This window comes from Heliconius melpomene, chromosome 1, assembly GCF_056956725.1.
Source record: "Heliconius melpomene rosina isolate 202511_hmr_F chromosome 1, ASM5695672v1, whole genome shotgun sequence".
NCBI lineage: Eukaryota > Metazoa > Arthropoda > Insecta > Lepidoptera > Nymphalidae > Heliconius > Heliconius melpomene.
This window is the reverse complement of record NC_140389.1, coordinates 3,493,549-3,514,491: the sequence shown is the minus strand read 5'-3', so window position 1 is coordinate 3,514,491 and position 20,943 is coordinate 3,493,549. Positions and strand designations below refer to the sequence as shown.

At 31.3% G+C, this 20,943-nt stretch overlaps 2 protein-coding genes and 1 non-coding gene across 19 annotated transcripts in view; 1 reads left to right on the top strand and 2 right to left on the bottom strand.

The window, feature by feature from the left end:
- Positions 1 to 387: 387 nt before the first annotated feature.
- On the top strand, positions 388 to 4,690 carry GPHR (Golgi pH regulator). Its single transcript, XM_085188263.1, has 9 exons — positions 388 to 582; positions 731 to 894; positions 1,007 to 1,113; positions 1,235 to 1,338; positions 1,811 to 1,932; positions 2,353 to 2,573; positions 2,841 to 3,022; positions 3,541 to 3,726; positions 4,244 to 4,690. Exons 1-9 carry the CDS (start codon positions 541 to 543, stop codon positions 4,502 to 4,504), a joined length of 1,389 nt encoding a protein of 462 aa, XP_085044389.1. The 5' UTR covers positions 388 to 540; the 3' UTR covers positions 4,505 to 4,690.
- A 367-nt stretch (positions 4,691 to 5,057) lies between these two features.
- The window catches only part of RyR (Ryanodine receptor), a 98,901-nt gene continuing 83,015 nt past the window's right edge, over positions 5,058 to 20,943 (bottom strand). For 7 of the 17 annotated variants that reach the window (XM_085188147.1, XM_085188089.1, XM_085188107.1 and 4 more), the window contains 27 exons: positions 20,775 to 20,912; positions 19,992 to 20,171; positions 19,645 to 19,765; positions 19,025 to 19,135; positions 18,596 to 18,723; positions 18,017 to 18,147; positions 17,553 to 17,713; positions 17,034 to 17,235; positions 16,504 to 16,665; positions 16,020 to 16,176; positions 15,594 to 15,796; positions 14,997 to 15,200; positions 13,693 to 13,820; positions 12,375 to 12,474; positions 12,029 to 12,160; positions 11,655 to 11,748; positions 10,710 to 10,868; positions 10,257 to 10,350; positions 9,725 to 9,867; positions 9,257 to 9,387; positions 8,733 to 8,891; positions 8,104 to 8,311; positions 7,710 to 7,841; positions 7,153 to 7,309; positions 6,674 to 6,783; positions 6,165 to 6,267; positions 5,058 to 5,764 (listed from right to left, as the gene is read on the bottom strand). In XM_085188147.1, coding sequence (XP_085044273.1) covers positions 5,661 to 5,764; positions 6,165 to 6,267; positions 6,674 to 6,783; positions 7,153 to 7,309; positions 7,710 to 7,841; positions 8,104 to 8,311; positions 8,733 to 8,891; positions 9,257 to 9,387; positions 9,725 to 9,867; positions 10,257 to 10,350; positions 10,710 to 10,868; positions 11,655 to 11,748; positions 12,029 to 12,160; positions 12,375 to 12,474; positions 13,693 to 13,820; positions 14,997 to 15,200; positions 15,594 to 15,796; positions 16,020 to 16,176; positions 16,504 to 16,665; positions 17,034 to 17,235; positions 17,553 to 17,713; positions 18,017 to 18,147; positions 18,596 to 18,723; positions 19,025 to 19,135; positions 19,645 to 19,765; positions 19,992 to 20,171; positions 20,775 to 20,912 — 3,852 coding nt within the window. In that variant the 3' untranslated portion in view covers positions 5,058 to 5,660. Of the gene's footprint in view, positions 5,765 to 6,164; positions 6,268 to 6,673; positions 6,784 to 7,152; positions 7,310 to 7,709; positions 7,842 to 8,103; positions 8,312 to 8,732; positions 8,892 to 9,256; positions 9,388 to 9,724; positions 9,868 to 10,256; positions 10,351 to 10,709; positions 10,869 to 11,460; positions 11,497 to 11,654; positions 11,749 to 12,028; positions 12,161 to 12,374; positions 12,475 to 12,807; positions 12,835 to 13,692; positions 13,821 to 14,996; positions 15,201 to 15,593; positions 15,797 to 16,019; positions 16,177 to 16,503; positions 16,666 to 17,033; positions 17,236 to 17,552; positions 17,714 to 18,016; positions 18,148 to 18,595; positions 18,724 to 19,024; positions 19,136 to 19,644; positions 19,766 to 19,991; positions 20,172 to 20,490; positions 20,512 to 20,774; positions 20,913 to 20,943 lie in introns of all 17 variants that reach the window. The other 10 variants (XM_085188071.1, XM_085188079.1, XM_085188099.1 and 7 more) reach the window with 4 other exon arrangements.
- LOC146540978 (U4 spliceosomal RNA) lies at positions 8,579 to 8,651 on the bottom strand. The gene has a single exon (XR_014878723.1). It is a non-coding gene; the product is annotated as a U4 spliceosomal RNA (small nuclear RNA).

Here is a 20,943-nt window from a genome sequence, read left to right as displayed (position 1 = left end):
ATCTCTATAAGTATAACGTTGAATTGAAAATATTTTGATAACATTGTATAGAAACATTTAAGAAGTATCGCAATGAATGAATTCGTATAAAGATTTAACAATTTGGAGCATATGTAATTCTATAGTGCCATTTTTTAATTCATAATATTGTAATATTCATTCATATTTGTTGAACTAGGTAGCGTGCTATTTTTTCTCAGTACTTACTGTGCTAACGGCTTGGTATAGTATACAATATTGTCTAATAACTCTATGCGTATCGTATTCGTACCGTAAACAGCATCGTTTTTTAAATTATATAGCAAAATGCAAAAAAGGCCTTTAAAAAATTATATAGCAAAAGCAAAAAGGCTTACATCTAAGCCATTTTAATAGTGACTTTGACATTGAACTTTGACGTTATGACTTTTGACAGTTCTAAGTGGATTGTGGGGTTTATTTCGCATTCGTCGGCTTTTTCATTTTTTATATTATAAGAAAAATATAGTAAAAAAATGTCATTTATTTAAAATTCTTTAATCGTCAATTAAAATCTCCATTATGACTTTATTAGATGATACACTTATAATATTAATTTCTCAGGTAAGCTCTTATAAAGTAAGAACTAATACAATTCTTACTTTATAATAATTACATTGGACTACGCTACAATAAAAATATTATTTCTAATTCTGAAAACAGTGAAGTCTTATAAGATTTTACTAACATCATTACTTATTTATTATTACAGACGATTTTTTTCGTCGGGGGATGGATATTTTTCGTGAAGCAGCTCTTTCGCGACTATGAAGTTCATCACAGATTGGTCCAACTAATATTTTCTGTAACATTTGCTTTAAGTTGTACAATGTTTGAATTAATCATATTCGAAATCATTGGATATTTAGATTCTAGGTAAGTCATGTAATATTTAAAGATAAAATAATTTGACAATAGCTATGTTCATTTAGTTTATACACAACTTATTGATATTGAACATATTGAAATCAACAACCTGTATTTATAGTTCCAGATATTTCCATTGGAATTTGGGTCTTTATTCTTTGCTTTTTATGGTAATAGCATTAATTCCATTTTATATTGCCTACTTCTGCATCAGCAATATTAGATTTGGTAAGTTTTTTTAAATAAAAAATAAATCTATTTTACCAGATGGAATACCTTAAATATTTCTTTTCTTAACTATTATATTTAAAAATAATTGAATATACAAAACTTCACTTTGGTATTTCAGTGTCAAAAAATATGATAAGACCATTAACAATGTTTGTTTGGTTTATATATCTTTACTTTTTTTGGAAAATTGGAGATCCGTTTCCAATATTAAGTCCAAAACAAGTAAGTATTTTTGCAAATTTATTTTGTATAGTAGTTAGTAAACTTATTTATAATTAATAATAAGTAAATGTTTGTATGTTTTTGTATTTTACACATATAAAAGATATTGTTTGAAAAATCTTTCAACACAAGTGTTAGGATACCCCATTCCTTATTCATCAGCCAATTTTCAAGAAAATGCATATTGAGTAACAGAACTCATTGTGACATGTTGTCTTACTAGTGAGAGGGTATATAAATTGTTCATTCCTCTGAGTAGGAACTGAAACTATAACTGCGGTGTGTGCCAAAGGCCTTATACCATACAAATTATGTATTAATTAATTAATTAGCTTAACGCTGTTTCCCGCACACAGCAGGGTAGGCAGAGATTATTTTCTGGCAAAATTATGTATAATAATGTTATTATAATATATTGTATTGACCCAATTTTATTAATAAAGAAAATTATATATGCTTTATATATTCTCAGGGTATATTTTCAATAGAGCAAGGAGTATCCCGTATAGGTGTTATAGGAGTTACAGTAATGGCGTTACTTTCGGGTTTTGGTGCGGTTAATTATCCTTATACATCTATGGCCATATTTATTAGGTAAGCTATTTTTTTTATACTGTTTTATAATTAAGAAGGGTTATTTTTAGTTAGTAAAGTTTCTAGGGTGGGTAATCTGTGATGAGCATGTACCAAACTAGTTTTATTAATATAATGGCACCAAGACAAAAGTCTGGTGTTGACTTCTACCTCCCAGGAAAGTGGGAAACAGAGTGTCTTAACACTAGGTTTCGGTCACTACCTCCCCTGCTGTATGCTGGATACATCATGAAGCTGATTTTTTTATTTTTTATGAGTTAATTGATAAGAATGACAATATTTATCGCTTAACTTCAATATTTGACTATATAATCTTATAAATAGAACTCTTAAATATATCACTTTAAATATCATAATTACAAAATACCCATTATTCCATAGTTATATAAAATACTTTACCAAATTTTTATACAATTTCAGACCAGTAACCCAAGCAGATGTTTTATCTATAGAAAAAAAGTTACTACAAACTATGGATATGATACTGGTTAAGAAAAAACGTATAGCACTAGCAGAAGCTAACACTATGGGCCGCAATCAATATATGTTAGATCAATCTGGTGTTAAGAATAGAGGATTTTGGACGAATATACTTTCAAGTGTTGGTAATATTGCCAATCCTTTGAATCATGGGGCTGAGAGTGAGTGTCTGTATTTATGGTTATTTGTATGTATTTATGCCTTTTGTGGTGGTAATTAACTGGCAAAAAACAATGTAATGAGTTTTTCTTATATACAGTCAGATTGGTTAGAAATCGATATATGTGAGAGTAATATTGTATTAAAAACGAAGGAATTTGGATGAATATATTGTCTAGCATCAGTAATATTGCCTTAATTTAAATAATAAGGCTGAATTTTTGTATTGATTAGTATTTATATGCATATAATTTGAAAATTATTTCCAGATATAAATCAACTAAGACAAGAGATATCAGGATTGGAAGAACTAAGCAGGCAGTTGTTCTTAGAAGCGCACGATGCCAGAACAATGAGAGAGAAAATAGAATGGTCTAGAACATTTCAGGGGAAATATTTCAACTTTCTAGGTTATTTCTTCTCTTTGTATTGTATTTGGAAGATATTTATTGTAAGTATAATAAGAAAGAATCTTTACAAATTATGCACTTTAGTTTTGTACATTTTTAGGGAAGTCATAATTAGTTGAAAATTTTATAAGATGAATATATTTTTTACTGGCAACCCTACTTTTTACCTATACCAAACTATTATGTTTGTACACTATTGATTTAATTTTTTTCATAATTGTATTAGTTCAAAAACAACTTTTTTATAAATAAACATAATTATTTCTAACCTGAATTCTACACTGTTCCCAACACATCTCTGAATATTCTAGTCATTGTGTGTTGAGTAGCGACACTCAACGCCGCGCTTTTTTGCCTGGTTACCAGAGCGAGAATATGAAAATATTTAATAATTCACGCCTCATATTTACTAGATTCAACTTATAAAGGGATGAGCTCGTGTAAACTATGGGAATATATTAATTATCTGTACCAGTTGTTTAACTCTTTGTTGAATTAAATTGTTTTTTTTTGAGTACTAATAAATAGAATTTGAATGACAATTCAATTTTTTTTTCAGTCAACAATAAACATAGTATTCGATAGAGTAGGCAAAAAGGATCCCGTGACCCGTGGCCTTGAAATTGTGGTTCACTGGCTCGGACTGAACATAGATGTATCATTTTGGTCCCAACATGTCTCCTTCATACTGGTGGGATGTATTGTTCTGACTAGTATTAGAGGATTGCTTTTGACTTTAACTAAGGTAAGTTTGGTTTGGTTCTTTTATTTTAGTTTTAGTTTTTATTAAGTTACTTAATTTAGATTACCTTAAATACTTTATTATATTTTGTTCACCTTTGCACTGAGGTAGCGAGGGAAAGTAGTGTTAAGACACTCGTTGCCCACTTACCCCGCAATTTTCTGAACATTCTGTGTAGAGAGGACCTCAACGTCGAGCTTTGTCTTGTAACCACACCAAGGAAATAGAAATAAAGTAAATAAAAGCATTGCTCCTGCGGCATAGAACTAGTAGTACATTCTCATACTGAACATAGATCTGATATATCATTTTGGTCCCAACATGCCTCATTCATTTTTGTTGGAGCTGACTGGTATAAGAGAATTGCTTAAGATGTTTTTTTAGCTTTACTCTACATATAGCAGGGTAGGTAGAGGGAACCTAGTGTTAAGACACTCCACTAATTTGCCCTTCTACGCCCAGATTACTGTCTACTGTCCTAATATAAATAAACATTAATTATGTTTCTCATTTTTCACAGTTCTTCTACAAAATCTCGTCATCGAAATCGTCAAATATAATAGTAATGATATTAGCACAAATAATGGGCATGTATTTTTGTTCCTCCGTTCTCCTAATGAGGATGAATATGCCTTCAGAGTACAGAATAATTATAACACAAGTTCTCGGCGACTTACAGTTCAATTTCTATCACCGTTGGTTTGATGTTATTTTCCTAGTAAGTGCTTTGACGAGCATATTTACGTTGTACTTGGCTCATAAACAGCCATCTGTGAATTAAGCGGAATAAAAAAGTTTTAAAAATTAAAGATACAATAAGGTCGAAGGAACGTTGGCCGCTCTGAAGTTTTAGAAAAAATAAACAATTAAAAAAAAGAAAAAGCTTAGTAAATAAGACTGATACAGTTAAGCTTAAGAAAAGTGATTATATTGTTTGTAAATATCTGTTAATAAATTATTATAAGCATACACTGGTTTATTTTTCAAAAAGCTGTATCCTGCACGCCGTGCCTTGTCCATCCTGCCGTGTTTTGTCTCTACCAGAGCTAAAAAAGTTGGAGTAGGAATAGAACCCATAGTTTTTGTCCCCCTGAACCACGAATGGCCACAGACTATTTTTTGAAGCCAAAACTAAAATAATATTTCAGAAAATCTTATATTTTATCACAACTTCACGCAGCTCTTACATTTTTGAGAACTCCGGCAGTAAAAACTTTTTAATTTCCTTTTATATTCTTATAAATTTAAGAAAATTTACAAACTAAATTCTTTTAAAATCTACTTTGTGAATATACAAAAAACATTAATAAATGAATATAGAAAAATCAAAAATCTTTCAATAAATTAAAGATTTATTCATTATTTAACACTTTTTAATTATCTTAAATAAACTATATCGTAAAAGATGAAATAGAAACGTTTTTGGAAAGGCCACCTTAACTAGTACGGAGAATAGAAACATTGAAGAGAGTGAAGTCACAGATTACATAATGTACACAATCTTTCAAATCTTACTATTTTTAGTTTCACACTTATAGCAGGGTAGGCAGAGGGAACCTAGTTAAGACACTCCGTTTTCCCCTTTCCATCCAATTTTCAAGCATTTTGTCTTATTACAACAGCCAGGAAATAAAAATAATAAGTTCCCCCAAGTGGGAATCGAATCCACAACCGTTGCATTTGCAGTACTATGCCGCCCTCAAGTCAACATCTTATTAATTACTGCCATATAAAAATAATTTCGGACATCTATATATTTTATTTCGATCAAACAACTTCAGAATTTAATTTTGAGCAATATCTTGATATTGAATTTAACACATTTTTTGTACATTTTAATAAAATTAAATTTAAAAATAAATCTTTGTATCTCTTTTATACAAAAGAGTTCTATACAAAGTAATGGCGTATATTATATACATATAAAGTAATAATTTCTATTCTCCCATAACATCCTCGTATTGTTTTCTGAAGCAGTCACCGACGGGGAAGAAGTCCCAGCACCTTTGCGTGTACATGTTCCATACAAATGTTTCTTGACCTGAAAATATGGAAAATGGAAATTGCATAGAAATTAAATTAAAAAGTGATTATAATATTAATTACAGTACGGTCGACGAGTCGTGGCCGACCTGAAGTTAGTATTTATGTGTGAGCTTTTGCGCATTGAAAACTCCGGAAGAAAAGTAGGAAAAATTAAAATCTCAGCAGCCACCTCCAGCTAACCGTATAGTTATAACATTTTTTGTTTTACAAATAACAGTGATAATAGTCATTTGAAAGTGATAGGAAATTTTATTGAATTTTATTTCCGAATTTTATAACCGCTGTAGCCTAAAATTTTATACTTTGTCTAAAAAACTATACTAAGTCGTCCCGTTGCGTCACAATGGTCTCTACAACGGAGTCTAAGTGTATTATCTCTTTGTTTTTCCATTTACCGGTGTATTCAGTATCCGGTTTATTGATGAGATGCATGAGGAAGAACATGTAGTTGGCGAGGTTGTGCTCCCGCTGCACGTGTGTGTCAAAACCGTGCGGGACCTGGAATGTACAATAGAAGGGTGAAATTATACAGAAAATTAAAATACTTATTTTTAAAACTAACTATTAGTAAAAATATTACCAAATCATACAAAATCTTTACATAAATTGTAACTTATGCGATATTCTGATGTATAAGTTATAATACTGTAAAGTTTCATTTAATTCTGTTCAGTAAGTAGTTGTCGGGTGAAAGTGGAATAAACATTCATCCTCACAAACATACATACATACATATATAATATTAGTGGGGTTTGATATAAAAGACATACTTAAAAAAAAATTGAGCAATTAAGTACATAAATCACTTGAGTCTTATGTTTTTCGTAGCATGCGTTCTAAGGTCATTTCAGATACTCTCTTATTTATTTTCCATTTAAGTACTTAATAAAAAACACCTCCTCACCTTATCAAAGTAATCTTTATTAATTCCGCATATGAAGCAGTTGGACTCCATGTCCTCTTTTACCGACTCCAACTGGTCACGGAGCTCACCGAACGCGTCGATGATCAAACCTTAAATAATATAATTTACATGAATATTATATTACTTTAGATAATGACAGTTTTTATGAAATTTACTCAAATAGTAGTTTTCTAAATAGACAGACTAGACTAGAATAGACAAGTATAATATGTTTTACTACTTTTAATGAGTATTTTGAGCTAAGTATTTATTATTTTTTGATATGGGCATTTTTAAAATAATAATTGGTATTGGGAAGGTAATGTAAATGCATGCATGTTGATCAGCGGAGCCCAACGCCACGCGTTGCCTCGTTACCAAAGCAAAGGAATGAAAATATAAAAAAAATATATATTATGCTTATCTATGAAATTTCACAACCAATTTTAAATTAATAATCTAAACAAAAAGCAACTCACCCTGCAATATAGCCAGCAAAATAACAATAACGAAAAAGAAGAACGATATATCGAATATAATGCGGTAGACTTCTGAATCGTCGCCGTCGGGAGGCTCCAGCTCGTCGCCGATACCGCCGCCCGCGCGCACTCCCTTGTAGAGGTTGAACACGAAACACTACGGAGACATATAATATGGAGTTAGAAATATATTATATATATATATATATATATATATATATATATATATATATATTCTTATTTATTGTTAGATAATCTGCAAACAGTCAATGTCTTTAGGACATTATGGTACCTATAATTATGGAGTATATTCCAGGCACTCTATGCACTTAATAATTACATTACACTAGCGTTGGTGCGTTATTCGATAGATAGATGCACATAAGAAACGATTTTCTCAAATTCCTATGGAAGTATATAGCGAGGTAGACAGAGGTCACCTAGAGTGTTAAGACACTCCGTTCTTCATTTAAAACCTACTTTAACGAGGGTGAAAGGTGAGGCCTTGTTGCCTAAAAAATCTATATTTTATACATAACATTTGTATATTTACTTACAGTAAGCATGTCGTGACAGTTTCTATTAACTTCGTCGTCCTCCTCCTGCACGTAGAACTTGCGGAAGAAGTTGAAAGCTATCACGGTGTAGATGTACACTATGATGGTTAGCAGCATTACCGTTAACACCAGCTGGAATTAGAAGTAATATTGTATAAAAGCGGTATTTATGTTTTTTTAATAATTTCATGCACTATAGTAACGAACTGCTATGATTTTTTTTACTTGAACTTTTTGTATAACATAAATTCAAAAATTAAAGAGTAGTTTTAAGAAGGTCTTAGTAATTTATACCACTAAGTAATTTCAAAGACTTGTTAAATGAATTTAGATAGATTAATCATATCAAATGCGATTAAAATTTTTATTTTAATACATTTAAAAAAAAATCAACCTGTTTCCCGTTATGCGTGACAGATTGCAAGATGGTTCTCAACGTTTTAAATCCAACGGCAACGTCCAACAAATGTGCGGCGAAGAAGAAATTATTGAAGTTCCCCATCACAGAGAATGAGAAGTACCAGAGGGAGTATAAGAACGAGTTATCTGTAATAGTCACTCCCGCTTTCCATACTTGGTAACGCCAGTCTATGTTTATTATGCTGGAATAAAAGTTTTTACGTTTATAATAGAAAAAAATATATTTACATGCGCATATTTTTATAATTATTTATTCCCTTTTTTTTTTTTCGGACTTGAAGTTAATGCTGTTAGCCCTATTGGCCTTTACAGCGACACCGGGTGGGTAGGGAAGAGAGTACTCATTCCCTGAAAAATTGCAGGCACTATGTGGCTGCCTGTGGGGGTGCCAACGACGCAAGGGCGCCCTCTGCGGGGATCGAACCTCGGCTTGCGGTCGTCGAGCGGACTGGGTTTTTCAACTAGCAATAATCGCACCTCGGATTAACCTCATTGGTTACGATATTGCCTCTGCGCAAAGTTATTTATTCTCTCTGCTCATCCTGCTATATATGGGCGAGAAACACTAGAAAAAAGATGAAAATAAACGAGAAATAAACTTACTAGTGAAAGAATCCTTTGCTGCCTTCCTCTTCTTGAGCAGTGAACGATGTTTTTTCCATTCCCAACATATTCGATATAGAATCAAAGTCGTATGTTTCCGAATATTTTGCTCGAACTTTCTTTTTAATGAATTTATCCCAATAATTTACTGGGAATGACCTGTGAAGTAAAGAAATAAAATAATACAGATTATGAAAAATACATACATGTACTTTGACATACATAATTTAAATTTACAAAATTGACGTTCTTATTATCCTAAAAAGAATTTTCATGAATGTTCATTGAATAATATCTTTACGTATATTTATCACAATATAAGAGGTGAGAAATGAAAATAGCATTTTCCTATGAAATTTCATTTTTATAATAACTCATTAATAAATAAAATACTTAAAATACAGATCGTGTAAAGTGGAGTATACTAAGCAGGAAGGCAGACCCTGGCAAGATACCCCGGGATTAATAACAGGAAGGGAGAAGGAAGGACTTATATTTATTTATATTATATTTATTATACACACTTAGCAGAAATAACGAGTTTATCCCAATGACTTTTCAAATCATCGTCCTCCGGTTGTTCCGCGATGTAGAGACCGTCGAACTCCAGTCGACGCGCGATTTCCTTTTCCCGTTTAAATATAGCTAGAGGTACCTTAAATTATAACAATAATAGTCGGTTAAGAAAGTAATATATTAGTTTTAATATAATAAATATTTAAATGGGGAGATTTGAAAGCTGGCGCCCAATGTGGGACAGACTTATTATATTCATTACAATAAAATTAAATTAGTCTCAAAAAAAATGTTTTTTTTTACGAAGCGGAATTTCAATTTTGCTTCTTGAAAAGTAAAATACCCTATAATTTTTGGTAAATTTACACAAAAATTGTCCATTTGTGAGAAAATTATATTCAATTAATTAATTAGGTATGATAATAGGTAGGTAGGCAGGTTTAAATCATATGCAACAAATAAAAAAACCAACTAACCTTCAAGTGATAATAACCAATGAGTATAGCCAAAGAAACGACAGAATGTAAAGCTGCTGCTATCTTGATAACGTGTTCCATATAGAAAAAATCTTCATCTATTAATACTACTTCTAGACTATCGTCGTCTTCTTCACCGCTACCTGGTGAATTATTTAGAAATGTATGTAGGTTTTCTTATACTTCGGGGAATTTATATTCGTGGGGAACAGAGGGTCTTAACATTAGGTTCCCTCTACCTCTCTTCCTAGGTGCAGGATACAGCGTGAAGCTGGTCTAATTTATTTGGCCTCTAGATGTAATCTATTATTTATTGATGATCTGAATCCCGCATTTAGCAGAGTAGGCAGAGGGAACTTGAGTGTTACGAGACGATTACAGTCCGTTACTCATGCACCGAAAAAAATTCGATACATTAAGTGCTGAGCGGCGAAACAATATATCATAAATCTGAAATATCATCATATTTTTAAAGTTAAAATTAATTTTAATAGTGTTCGTTTATAGTTTAAATTTGTTTATATTATATTACCGTCTCCACTTCCAGATCCCGAGCCGGAGCCGGACCCGCCGATGATGTCACCTACACCAGAACCCTCGCTACGTTCACCTTCTAATGTTGACACCTAATCATTAAATTAAAAAGACATTTATCAAATGTTTTGTTACAGAGACAAGGTTACAAAATAAACCGACTTCAACTTCGGAGTAAGTTGTATATTAAACAATTTTTAAAATTTTGGTATATCCCACGATTTCACCTTCACTTCAACTCAATAATTCTCAAAAAAATTAAATAAATAAATATGAGTGAACGATTACTTTAAAAGTACCTATAATATCTTTAAATATACATATATGGGAAATAATTCCACGTAGTTTTGGAACCACTTTTATGTTTTTTCTATGTATTTATTCTTTGCGTGATATAAGTAATTTACACGACAATTATTTTTTATTTCCCCCCCAACATTTTTCAACTTACCTTATAAAACAGCAGCACGAAGTTAATACAGAAAGCCAGCACTAAAGCCACGTATTTCAGATTATAGAAGTTTCTGGCGAGGAATGAGACTGCTTTGCGAGTGTAGACCGACAAGTCCACTTGTGATAGCGCAGACGGCGTGGGTCCTGATACTGCTTGCTGGAAAGAAGACATGGCTAGATAGATTTTTTATTGTATTTATAATATAAACGTATAAGTAAAAAAAAATTACTGTTTTCTTTATAGGTTCACACTATATTTCGCATAAAGCAGGATCCGGATAGGCAACTTAGGGTTAACACACTCACATGCACATAGACATCACACCGCCAAATTTTTTAGACATTGTGTATTGAGTCGTAGAAATCAAAACCGCGCTTTCCTTTGTTACCAGAACAAAGAAATGAAAATATAAGATAATTCATTCCCCGAGTGGGAATCGAACCCACAATCGTCACGTTTACACTTGTGCCATTACACTACAATGCCCTCGAAGAATCAATATAAAAGTAAACAAACATAAAATAAATATTTTACAGATGCATAAAAGCACCATGTAAGGTCGACCTTATCAATATTAGACCTTTTACAGATGATCTTAGGAATTTTAATTAGAATTTTAACTAAGTATAGTAGTTCGAAGTAAATAATGTGGCTTTATTTTACATAATTTTTAAATGTGGTAGTAAAGTAAAAAAATATTGGCACCCAATGTGGGACATTTTTCAATTGGTGTAATTATAGTTATTACCTTTTTGTAACGAAAGTATTTTTTGTCAAATCCTGGCTGCATAGCAAAATACATACAGATTTTAGATACATACATGTTATGCTTATATTTATGATATTTAAAATACATATTAAGTTTCTTTATTTGAATAATTATACACGTCTCTCCTGCACTTTAAAAGGATTCAATACATAAATAAGTAATAACAGCCATACCTTCTTGCTCTCAGCCTCGATAGCGGACATGGCAGCTTGCTGTACAGCCTGAGCTTCCATTCTTTCCTGCGCTGCTTTCTTTGCTTGTTCTCCACTGAAACAAAGAAGAGAAATATAATGATTAAATACCTGTCCTAGTTTGGAATCGAATATATAACTTCTTGTTCTACAGGTATAATCACTAACTTGGACTTTAATAATTCCTCTAATTCTTGTTGAAATTTTTTTTTTCAAAATTATAATAGGTCATCATTGACATATATTACAAGAAGTAGAATTGGATATTAAAAAACTTTAGCGTAAAATACTGCAAAAAATAAATATCGACCAAGTATTATCTTGAGAAAATAAGAAAACAATGAAGCATGCTTTACCCCAAAAGATCAATAAGAGAAGGTGGTTGTTGTTCCTCAGTGTGTTCAATACTTTCATCGGGAGACACTTCTGCTTCTTCACCAGATGACGGCGTCGACGTACTGGGAGACTCGTGTGGTTTTACTTGTATCCTGAAAAAAAATTACAACTTTAATATGTTATATTTTATTATAATATCGCATACAAAAACAAAAATATCAAATATGCCTATTGAAGGCATAGGTAAATAGGTAAATTTATAATTTTTGATTAAATCATATTTCTAACGTAGTTTAAAATAAAGACCATATAGGAACAAAAAGAAATAAATAAATACAAAAACAAAAAATGTATATTGAAACTGACTGTCCATTATCTTCTTTAGTGATATCCAAGCCGAAAGCGGAGACTTGCATCTGCCCCGTGTCGTCCGCCGCCGGTAACGCCGGCAAGTGTCGAACGGGACCTAGATACGAATTAAAAATAGGATTAAAATAATATTATAAATTTTGTGTATACAAATTAAATAAAGTAAAGTATTTCATAGGTTTTAAATATATGACATTTTGGCATTGTTATGAGTAATAGTACTACAGTAAGGTCAACGAGATTTAAATTCATATTGTGTGTTTATTTTTTGAGTAAATATTATATCACTAATATAATGTTTCCTTATATTTGAGAAAGTAAACAAAAGCGACGAATATAAATATAAAAATAAAAGAGCATACGGGAATCGAACTCGCAATATCTTTTAAATCACAAAATTAAAATGTTAATGTTTAATATTTGTTCATACCTTTTGTTAATCCAAAAGCAGATTCCACTAAAATCATTTTTTTAAATATTAATAAAAAATAAATAAGATATTTTCATGAAGTTATTATATTTTTATTTTATTTTCAAAATATTAATAGTTTGTTAAAAATGAGCCTTTATGGTTTTGGTTCAGTAATTTAATATTATATCCAGGCATTGAAACCAATTTAATGAACCAAAGGTTAATATTTAATTAATTTAGATTATGTACTCATATTATTTATATTAGATTTTTCTACATTGAAAAATCTTTTTAAAAAGGTAGTTTTACCCTATATACATATATTTAATATTTGATTTTATGTTTTATAATCAATTAGATTTTATTTTGTATAGAATAAAGAAAAAATATAGAATCTATCCCATAAAGTTATAACTAGGCATTATTTTGACAGAAATAGAAATTAACTTTTAGATTTATTGTTGCAATGTTGCTTTAAAATTGTTTTTAAAATTTTACTACATTTTTTGTTATATAATATGAGAAAATATTTGTCAAAAATAATAGTTTTCATTTGAATATTTGTGTGTTATCATGGTGTTAGGTCTAATTTGCTTTTCTTTGCTTTCTTGCTTGTATATGTGGGTATGTAGAGATTGCTGATAGACTGCTCGACTTTTCCTTTTATTTATATATATTAGTAATAGAAATATTTTAATAATACTATTTGCTGTTGAAACGACAAAATAGTGTTGTTTTTAAATAAATTTGGTAATAATGGCATTTTTAAAAAAATTTACTATACAGAATATTTTTGAAAGTAAATAATAAAAAGAAACACTTGTGTGAATAATTAAAGCATCAAACAATTAAATCCTGAAGCGTCATTCCTTGTTGCCCACTAAAATGTATAATTTGCCTTACTTTGAGCTAATCTGTGCGTGTGTAGGGATAGCTTCAACTGACCGATTTTCTCCTCCTCAGTCGGTTCTGGCGGCGGCTCTTCGGTTTGTGGCCCTCGCATTAGACCGAGGAGTACTCCTAATATGTACCTGTATAAAAAATATAATAGTAATATGTAAATATTCTTTATATTTTGTGATTATATTAAATAAAATTATTTAAAAGTATAATATATAGCTGAATAAAATATAAATAAATTGAATAAAATCTTTGAAAAGATTTATATTTGATATATCGCAATATATACAATAATAATTTTAAACATACTATTAACGAGAAAAGATTACAGGAAAGGAAAAAGGTATATTGTAGATGTTATCATTAATTCTAAATATGTATGTTATAATGGAATCTAAGAATTTAATGACATCCATAAAGTACGATTAGGTAATTAATGTTGTAACTGGCAACAATATGGTAACACAATTATTTGATTTAGAACTGGTCATACCATGCACATATTGACAGAATAATTTTATTTATTCAAAAGAGACATTTAAATAGGCTATAAAGGTATGAAATATTTATGTTACTGAGTGACCACACTAAGAAAAGTTAATAAAGTCAAAAAGTGCTAAAGGTATCAAGAGGTGCTAAAATATATTCCAAAAAATATAACGAGATTATGAGAATAATACTGTTGCCTAAATTAACTTTAACATCAAAACTAAAAAACGTCTAAATTATGATTAATATTACAAATATTGTAAATTTATTTTAAATATTTCTAAGTATTTAGACAAAAATATTTAAAATATAAAGAATGATCAAATATTAAATATAATAATGAATAAATTACCAATGACTGTGCATCGATTTTGTTGCGTGAAATGAGACAACCATTTATTATTTAATATGAGAAAAATAAAGATCTATGCAGATAGCTATTATATGTTATTTATCATATTCTCGAGGATATTTTTAATCTGCGTAAATCTTTATTTTTATACTTTAATAATAATATTTTTCACATTGAATGACTGAATGAATTAAAATAATTATTGTGAGTATGTGTTACATAGAGACATGAACGACACTTTTAATTAAAATTCGCTTTTTAAAATTGTTGAATGTTTGTATTATATAAAAATATCAAACAAAACTAAATATTAAACACAATGGACAGTAGACTTTCGCACTTGAAAACCTATAAAGGTTTTCAATAAAGGTTGTTTGAAAAGTGAAATATGTTAGGCAGTTATTTAAAACAATTAAATATTTATATTAAAATTCTTAATAGAAAAACATAGAAAAAAATAACTCACCTTATAACAACAACAAAGCTATATCCAATATAATAGAAGAAATAAAAGAACAGTTTAAAGAATCCGACAAATAGTTCAGCAGGCGGCATTTGTTGTAGATCCGCCATTTTAGCCTTTATGCTGGATGGCGATAGAGATGAGAATGCGGTGGATATGCCCTCCTTTACTGATTGGAAACCACGACGGAATGGATCTTTACCAGCTCTGAAAATAAAAAGATAGTACGTTGAGATTTTCGTGTTACATCCCTCACTTTAAAAGCAATGGCAAAATAGAAAGGGAGAAACGAAATTAATTATTCTTGCGTTGAGTCACACAATTCAGTAGAATGTAGGAAACAGAATGAAGGCAATATATTTTTACTTTTCTTTGTCTTATTATAAAAAATATTCGCAATTTAATATTTATTTTTGTTGTATTCTTTCAATATACACTATGAATTCTTAAAAATATACATTTTTATCCCATCTTCCCTGAGTAAACAGAAAGTATAGAGATAGATATATAAATTAATGTTTCATAAGTTTCCGTTTTTGACTATTTTTGTTTATTTAATAGATTTCGTGAAATCGAACCTATTACCACATACATGCTTACCTTTCTTCCTCATCATCTCCCAAATAAATATGATACGCTTCTCTATTCTTCGGTCCTCCCGCTGTTTCCTCAGATGCGGCCATCAACCCTGACGCGTGTGTCATTTCAAAAATCGCGTCCTCGCAGAAATTAACGAAGGCCTCGAGTTTCTCCTTATCGCCACCCTCTGTTACGATGCTGTAGAAGAAAGCTCGTTTGGATTCCTGAAATTATTGTTTTATGTAATTTTAATATGCCACCTTGGCATTTTTAGATAAAAATACAAAAAATATAAATTTCTTATAATACTACTTTGAAATGCAGTGCTTCGTTATTACTTCCCGCACACAGGAGGGTAGGCACAGAGAACCTCGTGTTGAGACCCTTCGTTCCCAATTTCCGTGTTGAGTAATAATAGTTTATATATTTAGTACTTAAAATACATACTTTAATCTGTGGCTTCTCCCATTGTTCAATATTAGACTCCTTTATCTCGAAGTAAACTCGCTCAATACGTTTGGAGCCGCCCATTATTTCAATACGACCGAGGAAAGGTTCGAAATAGTTCAAAACTGAACCCGCTGTTTCTAGGAAACGAGCTAATCTGTAAAATAATGTTGTAAAATTTGACACCATTTTAATCTATAAATATGAAATAATAGTTTGTAACAGGCAACATTTTTTAATTGTTTTTTTTTTTTGTGTCTGATTGTGGAATACACAAAAATCTTTTTTAGTTTTTGTATATTTGTAAACAGTGCTAAAAAATATATGCACATAGCAGGGTAGTCAGAGGGAACCTGGAAACCTAGCCACCTCCGTTCTCCACTTTCTGCCGAAATAGATTAAAGGGGCGTGTTGAGTGGTAAAACACAGCACCGCAATTTGCATTAAAACAAAATACGTTTTATTTATTTCTATTAATACTTGCCTAGGTTCATTAGGCATATGTTCAGACAGATTTGTAAGTAGAACGGCCAAATTGAAGCCAATTTCCTTAGCGGGTTCGTGGAATCTGTCGCAAAAGCCCACATAGTCCAATTTACCATCGTGGTTGGTTTCACAACACGCTAGGAGGAATTCTATTTCTTCACTGAAATATATAAATAAAATGAAGGTATTAATTATAAATAGAATCATATTTCACGAAATAAATACTTATAATAACAAAACAAGTTTAAATTTCTCAAGTTAAAATTTTTCAAGCTTAAATCTTATTTATTGTCATTATACAATAAATAAATAAGATAAAAAAATACATCAAATATTTCGATTACATTTCAACAATTATCGTTGGCCAACTTTCTATATAGGTGACCATACAGTGAACTCTTAAACTTTTTTTACATGGACTATTTACACAAAAATAATTTAACAATTTGAAGAAGAAGTTTCTGAGATTAACGCTTTCAACCAAACAAACACCACGTCAATTTTGTGGTATTAGTACAGTCAACTTACGGCGTATAACTCTTCTGCTGTTCCATTTTCTCCTTAAAGTCTTTCGGTAGCACCCATCCGTCGCTGTTTGGATCGATTTCCTTAAAACTGGCGCTTGATGTAAGATCTTTGAGTTTTAGGAACATGTCGAAATATTTCAGAATAAGCTCCACATTGGAGGCAGATTCTACTAGCGTGTCTACCATTTGTTTACCAATTGTACCTAAAATAATAAATTTTTTGGATAAATATTACAATAATTGAAACCTTTGTGGGTTCGATTTTAGGATATAGTGTAAAGCTAAAAAGTACACAGCAGAAATGTTACTTAATTTTATAAAAGAGATATAAAGTTTAAGTAAGTTCTTTTATCTATAGTATTTAAAGTATAATAGAAGTTATTACATGAAATATCTGAAAGTTAAACGCGATTAATTACGCTTACAATAGTAGATTCGATTTCCAATCAGTGGCTGATTATAATATTTAAATGAAAATTCATAAAAAACGTGCCAAGAGTCGAACGAAGGACCAACATACCGTTAACAACGTTTCCTTCAAGCATGGAAAGCATCATGGTAATCATGTCTTTTTGCAAATTGAGCAATTCCTTGAGAAGATCAACTTGAGAAGAATGTTTGGATAGTTTATCTTGCATATGCGAGAAAAGGAAGAGAAAACCGCCTACTGCGTCCCATAACCTGCAATAGGTATAGAAATTAAATTAATTTGTTAGTTCTTTGATGTTTAATTTATGTTTGTTTTGTTGTGGAGTGGTACGGCGTAAGAAGAAATAGTCGAGGAAAGAAATATTTTCATTTCTTCTCACATGTGCGGCGTTAAATTCCGTCACTAAACACAATATATAAAAAAATTGCAATGCGTCGAAAGGAGTGTCATAACACTAGGTTCCCTCTGCCTATTCGCATTGCCATGTGGGATAAAGAGTGAAGCTAAAATAAAAAAAAAAAACAAATACTACGCAAATATTTCTATTTTTTCACCTAGAATGTGCCAAAGCCTGTTGATTTTGCGTACACGGCCCTTGAATTACTTCAGTGAGTGTGTTGAACACTTGAGACGCTACTCCGATTGCTTTGAAGAAGTTAGCTTTACCCGCTGGGTCTATAAGTTCCTGGAAGAGAATAAAACAACATATAAGGACGTTCTTAATTTTTTTTAAGTGCTAAGAAGTTAAGAAGAAATACATATTTTTAGAAAATGTATAAATTTTCAAATAGCGAGAATCAAACTCACGCCTCGTGTTCACCATCCAAGCGCTCTGACTAGCCATTGCTACATCGAAAATCTTATACTTTCTGTTAAAAAAACCTTACTTCATTAGTATTGTAATTTTTTTTATGTAAGTATTTTAACTGAATTAATTTCGTATATACATTACTATACATTTATGGACATTGTTTGTCACTTTGCTGTGAAGGAAGTCTTGTAATTTTCCCTAGCATGGCAATAAAGGATCAGCAAAAAAGAAAAAGACCAGAAGAGTAAATATCATGGATGCAGTCCAGTCCTGACTCCACCTACTCTTGGGAAATTATAATTGATATATCCACTTAACTAACCTTACTAGAATAGTGCCAGTAGAAGTCCATAATAGACTCTTGTAATCTCAACAAATAATCGACGGTACAAATAACTACGTTGACAGTTGTAGTGTTACCCGCTTGTGTACGAAGGTAGTTTTGCCATTCTGAAATTGAAAAAAATATAGTTATAATAAATAAAAATGTATATTTGCAATTGCAACGATTGTGGGTTCGATTCCCATAGCGGAAAAGAACTATTCAATATTTTCATTTTCTTGCTCTGGTAAATAACCATCGCCATTCAACGCAAACGTCTCGAAACTTGAGATAAAAACAGAGAGCGGAGTGGCTTAGGTGACTAGGTTTCATCTGACTACCTTGCTATATGGGGGTGTAAAGCTAATAAAATAAATAAACATCTAAGTCACAAAGCTCTAACAACCAACACCCATTTAAAAATCTCACCCAAATTATGTCCTTCACAAGTAAGTTGTATGAAGCGGAATAGCGCGCAGGTGAACTCCGCGTCGTGCATGTTCTTTTCTCCAGCTGCACCTTCTAGGCCCACACCAAGACCTGGAAATTAGATAATTTTAATTAAAATCTTAATTAAATTTAAAACTAAATGCTTTGTCTGTGTATGTGGCGTTGCTCTAAAAACTTTAAATACTTAGTCATTTTCCCGCTCTGATGGCCAATTAACCTCCAATCCAAACCATCTCGAAAATAATCAGTGCTTGGCTCAGTTTCATTTTCACATTGCGGGAAATTGTGTGAAAATGTTTTTTATATCTGAATTTTATAAACAGAACATTATAACGTGAAAATCTGAATCTCTCTTTGTCTCCTTTCTTTCATTATAATTCAAAGATTATTTAGGTTTCTTGTCAAGATCTGGCTCTTGAGAATAGAATAAAATATAGCAGAAAATGTGTCTTCTCATTTCCTCGTACAGGTAACAAAACAAGGCGCGTCATTGAGATCCGCCACTTAACATCTTAAAAATCAGCGGTATACGGAGGATGCAGCGTGAAGCTGCAAAAAAGATAATATGTGAAGACCAAAAATGTAGAAAATCGACAAACCTTCAGCTTTGGTGTTTCTCTCGAAGGCGTCCAAGTCGAGCACTGAGCACGAATTCATTAAACCAGCTATGGAAGTGAAGAAGCCAACATCCTTTTTATCTTTCAAGTGATTCAACATACCCTAGAAAACATTAAGGTTAAAATGTTTACATATTGTAATGCACATTACATACTCGTATTAAATGCTTACTCAGACCACACTCAGACACATATTAACCATTAAGCACTTAAGAGACAGAATGTGTCAAAGTGGAGAAGAAGAAGTGGGAAGAAGTGGGCAGCATCTTAATGGGAGCGGAGTGTCTTAGTACTTGGTCTCCAGGTTTCCAGTGTGAAGCTACACTTACCATCTGTATATCAATGTTACCGCCTCTCAGTATAGATATTCCTAGTTGCAAAGTTTTCATGACCATGTCACTTGGCACTCCTTTGGACGCCGATATATGTAACAAGACCATTTCAGCAACTCCTCGGTTCGCGAGTCGCGCTTGATGGAAAAGGAGCTTTTGTTTTTCCATTTCTTGTTCCTGAGGGATAGGGGATAGGTTTTTATAGGTTATTTTACTTTCATACTAAAAAATTTAAGAAATGTCTTTTTCTTTTGAAAATTGTATAATATTTGAGCGTGGTGGGATTTGAATCCGCGCCTCTTGGAAACAGTCCAAGTGCCCTGGCCACTAAGCCATACGTTCTCATCAAGCTATGTCGAAATACTTAAAATCACACTAGGTGTGTCAAATCAATAACATAAAGTTAGAGCTATAACATAATAAATTTTGACATATAAAAATATATTAAAAGACTTAGCCCTGTATTTGTTGAAGCAAGTATACAATACATACGTACCATAAACATGTCCATAGTTTTCTGCTTGTAACACAATCGAGATTTTTTATACAAAAGTTTATTATTTTTTTCTATCAACATCTTTTAAACACAAAGAATAAATTATTTTTTATGAATTAATTTAGGTCACTATTGACACATCTTAAATATTACTGATAATTATTAAGATGTTGTCAATGTATTCTATGCCAATTTTTATTTTTATTTCTAATATTTTTTTTTTACTAATAATAATCAATATTAAAGTGTTCTATTTAAATATATGTACGTATTTATAAGCTTACATGTATACTAGCGCCGCCTTCGTCTTCTCCAGCTTCTTCCCCACCACCACCACCTTCCTCTTCTTCACCACCTTCTTCTTCTTCTTCTCCACATGACTTCGCTATGATATGCGCGTAGGACATGTATAGAGGATCCTCCTGAAAGTTGATATGAACAATTTTTAAGATC

Coding starts and splice junctions, on each gene's coding strand:
- GPHR (XM_085188263.1), top strand. CDS start 541: ATGACTTTATTAGATGATACACTTATAATATTAATTTCTCAG. Junction 3,023..3,540: donor GTATTTGGAAGATATTTATT/GTAAGTATAATA, acceptor TTTTTTTTTCAG/TCAACAATAAACATAGTATT. Junction 3,727..4,243: donor TGCTTTTGACTTTAACTAAG/GTAAGTTTGGTT, acceptor CATTTTTCACAG/TTCTTCTACAAAATCTCGTC.